This window comes from Macrobrachium nipponense, chromosome 24 (assembly GCF_015104395.2).
Source record: "Macrobrachium nipponense isolate FS-2020 chromosome 24, ASM1510439v2, whole genome shotgun sequence".
NCBI lineage: Eukaryota > Metazoa > Arthropoda > Malacostraca > Decapoda > Palaemonidae > Macrobrachium > Macrobrachium nipponense.
In genome coordinates this window covers 13,913,898-13,926,198 of record NC_061091.1, presented here as the reverse complement: position 1 = coordinate 13,926,198, position 12,301 = coordinate 13,913,898, and the positions used below count along the sequence as shown (strand labels likewise).

Here is a 12,301-nt window from a genome sequence, read left to right as displayed (position 1 = left end):
CACCTGGAGACGATTAAGAGAGTAACTCACACCCTTGGGAAATCCAACCCTTTTGCATTTACCTACCCAAATACCTTAGCCAAATCCCTGATTAACGTCCAACAAAAGACATCGCCCAAAGACTCTGGGGTATATGAGATCCCATGCCAGGACTGTGACCAATCTTACATCGGATTTACAGTAAATCACTTCCCCAGAGATTAAGACAACACAAACGGTCAGTTAGGTATGGACAACAGAACTCGGCTATTTTCAATCATATAAATGACATAACCATAGAATAAACTGGAATATGTCACGTGTAATTTATAGCAGCAACTGCCGGTACAAGAGTCAAATGATGGAATCGGCCTTAATAAAAGAGAAGCAGGTAATGAACATCTCAAAGGGGAATTGGACATCGGACATCGTCGACGCAGTGTTCATTCAACCAACGCTTAAGAAGATTAAAGGAAGATTATCAGCGGGGGTGACCTAAATTGGCTTACTTGTGGACGAATCTCTTGGTATAAATACCACCTTTTCTGTAAACTTTTCTCATTCATATACCTGAAGAGAGAGACAGCAGTCTCTGAAATATAGTACTTTTCTCTCTACAGTTTGGTGTTTTTATGGGCTCCTTTTATTAGATGGAATTCGTTGTTACAGAGCACTTTTACCAGTCATATATATATATATATATATATATATATATATATATATATATATATATATATATATATATATACACCTATCCAGAAATCCAAACCTGTACATACTTCCAGCTGTTGAACTTCCAGCTTCTCCTACCTGCATTTCACTCATAATTCGTTAACGCTTCCTTAGATGTTAGTCATTTGTTTCGATATTTCTATATTTTGAAACAATTCACTCATCCAGCCTCAATGAGACACAAAGTGGAGTTGACGAGTTAACGTGCCCACGAAAAGGGGTATACTGTCTAAATGAGGAACGAAAAGGGGTATACTGTCTAAATGAGGAAACAAATTTAACGGCGAGGTAATACTACTTTTAATGAATTACCAGGGACGAGGTGGCCGAGTCCAGGGGAATCTTTAAAGGGGATTTGGCGGCCGTATTCTTAGAACAGCCATAACACCAAAATGGGATCTCGTGATTAAGGAAGGCAACAAGACTGGGTTATATGTCTGCTTTATTATCGTTAAATGAAGCCGCGCTCAACTTCAAACAAATATAAATGCGATACGTAGCGCAGATGCACGTCCCTATCTGTTTACTTGTAATAGTATATATATATATATATATATATATATATATATATTATATATATATATATGTATAGATATATATATATATAGATATAAATTGTATAGAGATACATACATTATATATACATATATAATACAATGTATATATATTTATATATATACGCATACATACATACACACATATGTAATATATATACCTATATATATGTATATATCACCTTTTGCTTATAATTTCACTAAGTTATCTCCTTCAATATCTAATATCATTATGGATTTTGGTAATGCGAGAGGTCACAGAAAAGAATTTAGATGCAGAGGCATAGTAGTTGAGCAACGGGAATGGAAGAATGCAGAAAGGCTGACATGCGCCCCTGGTTCGGTACTGATTGGGAATGGTTAGAGAAAAAAGTGACTGAAACTAAGGAAAGAAATAATATAACAAAATAAGATAAAAGAGTCTGAAAGCGTTCGCAAGACGAGGAGGAACTTGAGGCCAAATACGCGCAAGCAAAAGATACGAGCAGCGGATGTACGGGATAGGTTGACTCCTACGTCTTGTGTCTGAAAGCAGTATATAAATAAAACGATTGATGGATAAATGTGAGAACAAATGAGTCACCCAATGCGTGAAGCTATTTAGAAAGGTATCACGGGATTATTCGAAATATTGGCAATAATTGTTGAGCCAACTGCCCTTTATGGGAGTCAAATTGTATTTTGACCCCAAATGAAAGAAAAATGCTTGAAGTTGTTAAGATGATTATTTTTTCCTTATATCTTTTTTTTCGAATGCGTGAAGCTAGGAAGGTATCACGGGAGTATTCGAAATATTGGCAATAATTGAAGTGATTGTTAAGCCATCTGTCCTTTATGTGAGTCAAATTGTATTTTGACCCTAAATGAAAGAAAAATGCTCGAAGTTGTTAAGATGGACTTTTTTTTCTGCCTTTTAGATGGTTCTCTGTCGTTCTGAAGGAAAGTGTGGCTAGCCCCATGCATTTTATTTGCTATATTATAAATGAATGTGGCTAAGCCCATCGATTTATTTCTTCTTATCTGGAGAAACCCTTTCGTTACTCCAGAGGAAACGGATTAATGTGGAAATGTATATGCGTGTGCGTGCCTGTCTGCATATATATATATATATATATATATATATATATATATATATATATATATATATATATATATATATATATATATATATATATATATATATATTCCTGTTAACTTCCTAGTTTTAATGTTTTACTTGAATACTAATAATAGTAATAAAAAAACAAAAGACGATGACAAGGAGAATACCCGAAATATTAGCTGTAATATTCATTACAGCTATAAAAAAACGATAATAATGCTGACGTCACCCAGTCACATAACAGATGGCGTTCTTCATAATTTGCGTCATTCGTGACACATGATAATTACCAGCAAGAAACAGAAAGTTCCCGCCCCCCTCAACGAACAAGGGCACACGACATTTTCAGTAAACTTTGGGTTACAAGATTCTTGTTCAGGGCGCGCCCTCTCATAGGCCCACTTGACTTGTGTGGCGCAAGTATTTCCCGAGGTGCAAAGTAAAGCCATTTAAAATTACGGCGTTATCCGTGATTACATCCAATGCTAAATACGTAAATAATCCTAAGAACAAATGCAACTCGCGCCGCTGCAGCGGACAAGATACTATACAATTAGTCGAGTTTACTCTCAAGAGTAATCTTGATTTGTGCGAGTTCATTAACTTTTCTTTACTTTCTTTTTTTTTTTTTTTTTTAGTAATGCGGCTGAAGGCTAATAAGTGCTAAACATTTCGGTTTAAGCATAACAACTGATTCTGAAATAGTGTAATTGTATTTCTAATTCTTGAGTGCGGTAACCCAGAGGTCAAGCAACGGGACCAACGGCTTTACGTGACTTCCGAACCATGTCGAGAGTGAACGTCTATCACCAGAAATACACTTCTCTCACACCTCAATGGAATGTCCGATAATCGAACTCGCAGCCACCGAGGTGGCACGCCAACACCATACCGACCACGGCACTGAGGCGCTATATAAATAAATAAATAAATGAAAAATAAAAGAATAAATAAATGAAAAATAAAAGAATAAATAAATGAAAAATAAAAACTTTAACAATTTTGACGCTCTCAATGCCTCTATAGCAAGCTGTGAGCCATTCTTATAGCTTTTGATTAACTTAATAAGTAAAGACATGGAACCTATCATTCTTTTGATGAAACAAATTTATTACTGTACATGCATTCATCGCCGAGTAAATTCTAAAATATATAGTTCCTACCTTCTTATGATTATTATTAGCAGTAATGGTAGTGGTAGTAGTTCTAGTACTGGTTGCAATATGACATTTTATTTTAAAACTTTCACTTAATATTTCTGTTCCAAATCACAAAATCACATGATTGTGTTGCGATTATAAAATTAAAAGCAAAAATCAGGTAAAATTATGTGCGTTCCGATTATAAATTTAAAAGAAAAAAATCAGGTAAAATCACTTGAGTGTGTTGCGATTATAAAATTAAAAGAAAAAATCGGGGAAAATCATGTGTGTTGCGATTATAAAATTAAAAGAGAAAATTCTGTTAAAATCATGAGAGTGTTTTGCGATCATAATGTGAAATCCTGTGTGTTGCGGTTATAAAATTAAAAGAAAAAATCGGGTAAAGGCATGTGAGTGTTTTGCGATTATAAAATTAAAAGAAAAAAGTAGGTAAAATCATGATTATGTTGCGATTATAAAATTAAGAGAAAAAATCTGGTAAAATCATGGGAGTGTGTTCAGATTATAAAATTAAAAGAAAAAATCAGGGAAAATCATGTTTGTTGCGATTATAAAATTAAAAGAAAAAAATCGGGTAAAATCATTAGTGTGTTGCGATTATAGAATTTTTAAAAAAATCTGGTAAAATCACATGAGTGTATTAATATAAAATTAAAAGAAAAATCAGGTAAAATCATGTGACTGTGTTACAATTATAATATTAAAAGAAAATATCGGGTAAAATCGTGTGTTGCGATTATAAAATTAAAAGAAAAAATAAGGTAAAATTATGTGAGAGTTGCCATTATAAAATTTTTAAAAATAAGGTAAAATCACGTGAGTGTGTTGCTTTTCTAAAATTAACAGAAAAATTCAGGTAAAATGACGTGAGTGTTGCAATTAAAAAATTAAAAGAAAAAAAAAACAGGCAATGATAAATAAAGTGGTAAAACGGACTTTACCAGCTGCACAAAGCGGTGATAAACTTTATTGTGTAAAACAATGGTGTCCACGAATTGAAGCAGTAAAAAAGTTACAATGGCATTCACTTTTTTTTTTTTAGACCACTGTCCAATTTGAGGGGTAACCCAATGTCCTTTTCTAGCCCAGGACCGAAGAAAATCAGAAAAACAAAATGATGACCAACCTTTGTCAGCGGATCCCTGGGTCATGGGATTTGTATTTTTCGATATAATATTTAAATTCGATACATAATTATGGGAGGCCTACTCGCTGTCTGTAGCGAAAACTGAAATGAACGAATTGCAATGGGTATATATTTTACAGTTTCGTTAGTGGATATTATTGCCAACTAAAGAGACTCTTTTTAAAACAGACTCTTTTTAAAGGTTTCTTTCCCATACGTCTACTATATCCGCCTTCCAGTCTCTTTCCATTTTGGTTGTGGGGGGATAAATAATGCTTGACCCAGATACGCGGCTCCGATTAAAATCGAGCCCAAAGACCAGTCCCCTCAAATTCTTTTACCTAGCCTCAAGTTGCCCGCCAAAATCGTGGAGAGAGAGAGAGAGAGAGAGAGAGAGAGAGAGAGAGAGAAGAGATAGAGAGAGAGAGAGAGAGAGAGAGAGAGAGAGAGAGAGAGAGAGAGAGCTGATAGAAGCTCGCGCTAGGAGTGCAGGCCTCTTCCTCCATCCTCCTCTTCTTTCCGTGATGGTTTTTGAGGTAGACGATCTGGATAGATGGAGGTGGAGAGGCGGTGGATGCTGCAGCAGGGCCTCGGGGTTAAGAAAAAAAAATGAAAAAGAAAAAGAAAAAAAAATAGGAAAGTAGGAAGGAGGAGGAGGAGAAGAAGAAGTGACGGTTGAAGAGCCTCCCGCTCTGCTCTTGGTACTATTCGGTGCTCGTTTTCTGTTCGCTGAGCATTGGGGATCAAGACCAGCATTCCCTGCTTCTTTTTTTTTTTCTTTCTTTTAAACTCTCTCTCTCTCTCTCTCTCTCTCTCTCTGGAGCATATACCAGCATTTCATCATTTATTGATTTTCCTTCGTAGTAACGAAGCTGGAGATTACTCAGTTAAGGCATAGGTATTTGACCTACTTTAATTCAGTTGTTGGATGCAAACAAAAACCCACCTTTAGACCCCTTGCGCTCCCCTTTGGGGGGAAGAAAGGGTTGGGGGGGAGGTAAGGGGGGAAGACTGGCCCATAAGGATACCTGGGTTAAATGATACAGCTCATATCACTCTGCGTCTTGGGAGGGAAGTGAAAAAAAAATGCTTAGGACTTTGGTTTAGCTTTTTAGCAGTAACGACAAAAAGCGTTTTAGACAGAGACTTTGACGACGTACGTCCAGGGCGTGTGATCACTTCGGCAGCGACTACATTTCCCCATTGGTGTTTCTCGTGTCCTGGCATCCCCCAAAAACCCATCTCTCTCTCTCTCTCTTCCCCTTCCGAGCTTCCATCGGGAGGTCATCGTCGCTGATTTGCAGCTGGGGGCTTCCCTGCGCCAAAGACTCCTTCCTTCCTTCCATCCTGCTCTCTCCTTCAGCAACAGCAGCAGCAGCAGCAGCAGCAGGAATTCTGCTGGCCCTACGTAGCCGTGAGCATCTCCCTGAAAATAATTCAGCCCTCTTTCGCCACTGCCGCGGCCTGTAGGTGTTCTTGAGAAGGGGGGCCACTCACTGCAGCGCGCTATTTTTGACATGAGCACAGACTCGCGCGGCGATTGGCTGGCGGCGGCGCTTGCGCAGACGCGGCCGGGCCGCCGCCAGTGAGTGCGCCGCCTGCCTCCACCACCCGCCCTCACTCGCTACCACCGCTCCACCACGGTCGCCCCGACACGCCGCCGCCGCCGCCACCCGACACCACAACCACCCGACACCACAACCACACACGGCTTCGGCCACCACCATCACAACCACAATTACCACACCACCTTCCTCACCGACGGCTGGCCACTTAGCTAGCCACCTCTAGAAGCAAATCGGGCATGTGGGCACAGCGACACCACGACGAGCGTGCCCCCCGCCAGTACCAGTGTGAGAACCTCTAGTGTGAGCTGACGACGGGCAGTGCCAGGGCCGCCACGAGCACGTCGGGATGGCTCCCGACTCTAGATTACTCGCACCTGTCACCACCGATGTTCACCCTTCGTCGTCGTCCTCCTCCTCCTCCTTCTCCTCATCATCCTCGTCGTCTTCGCCTCCTCCTCCTCCATCTCCATCTTCATCATCGACGCCATCTCCTTCTGCCTCCTCCTCCTGCTCAGCTCAAGTCCGCCAAGGTATCTTTCGAACTCCTCCTCTAGGAAGGGAAGGCCTCGTCAGTGCGGCCACCTCCTCCCTGTCCTGTGCCATCACATCCTCTACCTCCTCCTTCCCATCAGCATCATCCACGTCATCACAATCACAATCAAAAGGCCCATCTGGCTCGCTGGATGGGCTCAACCCATCAAAATCCTCAACCCCTCTGGGCACATCATCATCTCCTTCCCCTTCGCCTCCTCCTCCTCTCCCTGGGCCCCTGTCGAAGTCATGTAGCGTCACTCGTGCTTCTTCAAATCACTTCTCTCCCAGTTCTTCGTCGTTAACTAGATCTACTATGTTACCCACTTCATTACCTCCTTCGTCATCCTCATCCTCCTCCTCCTCCTCCCCTGAGGCCACGGGGTCACAGAATTCCCATCCTCCCAGCTCAACCACTTCCTCCTCCCCATATCCTGCGGAAAACGTTCCCAGGTCATCCAGTAGTTTCACTTTGCAGCGACAATCTACTTCTACTCATTGCCCTCATTCCTCACCCTCCGCTTCCCCTGCCAGAAGAACCTCATCATCAAATTCCCCTACTTCTACTTCTACTTCTTCCTCCTCTCCTCCTACATCTTCTTCCTCCCGCGAAGCCGTTCTCCGATGGTCGTTTTGGCCCCTCGTTCTACTCATCGTCTGTCTTCCAAAAGGTAATGTGGGACCGACGTTGTGTCAAAGCTAATCAATTTCTCATTTTTTTTTTTTTATTCCCCTCCCCGTTTTCTTGATTTTCTCTCTGCTTAGCGATCCATAACAGGCGCCTCTACAGTTTCCTTACAGGATTGCAAATGCCAGCTGCTTCTGCAACAGCATCACCAGCATCGCAAACGCACGAAACTTCCACATATATCTCACTGTAACTGCCAAGAAGTCTTTTTTCCCAGCAGGAGTAAAATAACTGTTCAAGTGAACGCAACTGTTAATCTAAAAATAAAACTGCAAGCAAAACACGTCCAAGTATTCTGGATATAAAATGTGCATAAAACCATTTTTACTATAAATAACATTCTCCCTCTGGTGTTTTGAAATGGTGTGATGTATCTAAAAACTAATAAAAAAAATTCTGAAAGACAAACATATAAAAGCAAAAACTGTGACAATAAAACCAGCTAACATAAAATTAAACCAGTGATATAAAAGTGCTTATATTATTCATAGTTTGTTAGAAAACGCTGAACAGAGGAATTCAATGAGAGTGGGGTAAGTGAACTCTTCATTTTTTGTAGGTGTACAATTTACCTGTATTTAGATCTCAATATTTGTGTCTTTATGTTCTTCATTAGAGGTCTATTCTTTTTTTATATATATATATATATATATAATTCCATAATAACGAGTTGAGACCTGTGATTTCTTTGTACTTTTCTTTTCAACTCAAGATATTCCATGTACAGGTTAAATATGCTATACATTAGGTTTTAGAACGTATTGAATAGGGACACTAACTGTTTATGTGACACACACACACACACATATATATATATATGTGTGTGTGTGTGTGTGTATATATATATATACATACATACTTATATATATATATATATATATATATATATATATATATATATATATATATATATATATGAATATTCATATAAATCTGTGAATGTGGTGAATGCATTGATCTATTTCTCATAGTTTAAGTTCAAAGTTGAAGTTGAAAGTAACTGTCACTTTCGTTCTCAGGAATCCCATAACAGCAGATTTATTGAAAACAAAAATCTACTTTTCTAAAATATCCACTTAGTCATAAGCAGAGTACATTGCTGCTTAATCCTTTTACCTGAGAGCATTTGGTAGTGATAGTGCGCATTTCAGTTATCAAGCCTTATCCAGGGTCAGGTCACTTTATTTTAGTTTATATTTATTACCCATGTATATCTACAATTATGTACTTTATTAAAGTTCGTCGGTAACGAATTTCTATTAGGAAACAATTAGCACAGTGAAGTATATTCCATCTTCAATAAACATACAAGTGGTCAAATATTGTGTGGTAACCATAGTTAGTATTCGATAAATGGGCGTGACCAGATTAATATCCTGTTCCCCACGATTTCAATAAATATAAAAGTGACTTTATGGCAATTGCAATTATATCAAGAGTATATTATGAATTGGAAAAATTCATTCGCTAGTGACAATAAGCATTTTTTTTTTCCGGTAAAACAAAAGGGACATACGGGAATTCATGGCATCTTCTTTTACATTATATTTTTAAAAAAATTATTTGATCTTAGAATTTAAAGAAAAAGTTAAAACTTGAGATAACATGGATTTAAGATGAACGTTGTTTAGTAACGGATGATATCCGTAAAAATATTGCATTTTCACCACACACACACACACACACACACACACACACACACACACATATATATATAAAGATTATATTATATATATATATATATATATATATATATATATATATATACGCGAATATCACAGGAAAATGATAGCCATAAGTCCAATTCCTTTTGTCTTTACTAAGACATTATAGTGTGTGTGCGTGTACATATGCGTGTTTGTCTGTAAAAACACTGCACGTATGTATGTATGTATATATATATATATATATATATACATACATATATATATATATATATATAATCTATATATATATATATATATATATATATATATATATATATATATATATATATATATATATATATATATACCTTCTTATACTCCTCTTGCATTCGTTCACATTTTTCTCTCGCTGAACTCCCCTGCGATAATATAAAATGAGTGCTAAATAAAATTACTTTTCGCAATACCTTTTTACGACGGGGCAACGATTGTTATTAGTTAATCGTATCCTTTCACTGATTTTGGTCTTCTCCAGAATCAAAATTCTCGCCCGATTAATGCACCCAATTTATCCTTTTTTTTTTAATTTTTCTATTCCGACAAAATCCGAAAATAACGCTTCCCCTCTCCATAACAAACTTCGCCATCCAATACTTTATATGCGATTCTCCCCCTGTGGATGCAAAAGGAACTTTGCCCTGGGGAATACAGGCCTCAATGCCCTGTTATTTACCGAAGTAAAAACCATAGTTTTTCTCTTTTTAAACTCACCAGTACGGGATTCTCTCTATCTCTCTTCTTCTTTACACAAAAAATATCAGACACGAGGAATATGCGTTTGATCTATTGGACTTTTAATCTCATACTGTTAGTAATTATTATTATTATTATTATTATTATTATTATTATTATTATTATTATTATTATTATTATTATTATTATTATTATTATTATTATTATTATTATTATTGGTTGCAGGCCCACAATAATATCGCATGTGAGTACAAAGTCTTCAAGGGATAATAAAACCTTTCGAACCTGCAACCATTGTTATAATTTTCGACACGGAAAATTGTGCCCATTATTATTATTATTATTATTATTATTATTATTATTATTATTATTATTACTAGATAGGGAGAGTTTTTGGTTCATCCTATTCACTCATATGAAAAGAATTGTGTTATTTACCTTGATCAAATATTTATTTCTCTATGTATATAGTGTATATGTATGTATATATATATATATATATATATATATATATATATATATATATTCATTAAAAATAAATTTTTCTTTCAATTACACGATTTACCATTATGCAAATCTGACAACGTTTAATGTCAACTGCTCTAGTCATGATTCTTTTTTTTTTAATAATTACTAAATTTACCGCACCACGAGTCACTGGTAATTGAAAGAAAAGGAATTCTGTTTTCAATCACGGTATCGTTTTTAAGTCGTGACGTGTGCAACATTAACTACTTTTTCCGAAATAATTGCCGGCGAAAAGATAAGAGCAAAAGTGGCCTGGAGCGTTTGGTCATTAGCAGGCATACATCAAATGCGTTGGATTATCAAGGCATCCATTACAGTGGAAAGTAATGCCTGGTACAGTTTTAACTACATCAATTATTGATCAGTAATATATATATATATATATTATATATATATAATATATATATATATATATATATACAATATCTACATATATATACATATATACATATAATATATATATATATATCATATAAATACATATATATACATAAGATACATAGATATCTATACATATATCTAATCTACACTGACTATATATATATATAATATAATAATATCTCTATTATAATAAAATCTAATATATCCACCATTTATAAATACATATAATATACCAATCATATACATGGATTAGATACCATATATATATACAAATTACATAGATATCTTACATTAATATACATCTATATATGTAATACATAATATTATATATATATATATATATATGTATATATATATATCTAATCTATATATATATCTATATATACACACACACAATATCATATAACCTTTCAGCACTATTCTATCTACTAATACAACCCTGACTTTTATCCCCCCCCACCCCATAAAACGTCAGAGCGAAATAATATGTGTATATATCTCTTTGAACATGACTGCGCCGCCGGCATAAAGGGATACGGCGCTATTACGAGCACACAAACAAACAACCGCTCACGTCCGTCTAGAAAAATGAACAAACACACGTATGTAATTACATGAAGTAAACATATTCGTAAATATTTCTTATGGAAGCTACTACTATTTTATTATCTTTAAGGATGGATTCATTAAATCTCAGATGTAGATATACGCATGTCAGGTCTTCTGAGAGAATGGCATGTACACATACAATAAATATGTAAGCATATATATATATATATATATATATATATATATATATATATATATTTATATGTACGTGTGTGTTTGTGTATACACAGGTATATATGTATGTTTATGCATCTGTATTGTTACAATTTAGCTAAATGCGGTCTCGTAGTTAAAATTCAATTAATTGCATACGGTCTCAATAATGATTTAGAGAGACATTCTTGAAGATTTTTTATGTAAACTATACACACACACACACACACACACACACACACATATATATATATATATATATATAATATATATATATATATATATACACATAAAGTATTTATACATACATTAGTGCGTTAATATTTCATTTGGTGAACAAACGACGCCATCTTTTCTAGTAATGCGCATGTGTTCTTAGTCTTTCTTTCTGGATTCGATATGATATGCTATGGCATAATGTTAACTCGTTTGGAAGAATATCCTGATAATATTATGAGTGAACGCAATTATATCCACACTGACCTTACGCTACACTAAATACACACATCACACACACACACACACACACACACACACACATATATATATATATATATATATATATATATTATATAATATATATATATATATATATATTTGTGAGTGTAAATGCAATCATATTCACACAGACCTCACGCATCAATATATATATATATATATATATATATATATATATATATATATATATATATATATATACATATTACATACAAACTCATATCAGTGCGTTTATTTAAAAGACCTTTTGTAAACTCTCAGTTTTGATTTCCTTTTCCCTGATACGCTTC

General features: G+C 35.6%; 1 protein-coding gene across 42 annotated transcripts in view; it reads left to right on the top strand.

Annotated features, from left to right (window-relative positions):
* Positions 1-6,090: 6,090 nt before the first annotated feature.
* Positions 6,091-12,301, top strand: part of LOC135205456 (neuronal acetylcholine receptor subunit alpha-7-like) — a 479,209-nt gene continuing 472,998 nt past the window's right edge. For 4 of the 42 annotated variants that reach the window (XM_064236085.1, XM_064236099.1, XM_064236081.1 and 1 more), the window contains exon 1: positions 6,111-7,426. In XM_064236085.1, coding sequence (XP_064092155.1) covers positions 6,571-7,426 — 856 coding nt within the window. In that variant the 5' untranslated portion in view covers positions 6,111-6,570. Of the gene's footprint in view, positions 7,427-12,301 lie in introns of all 42 variants that reach the window. The other 38 variants (XM_064236104.1, XM_064236065.1, XM_064236062.1 and 35 more) reach the window with 24 other exon arrangements.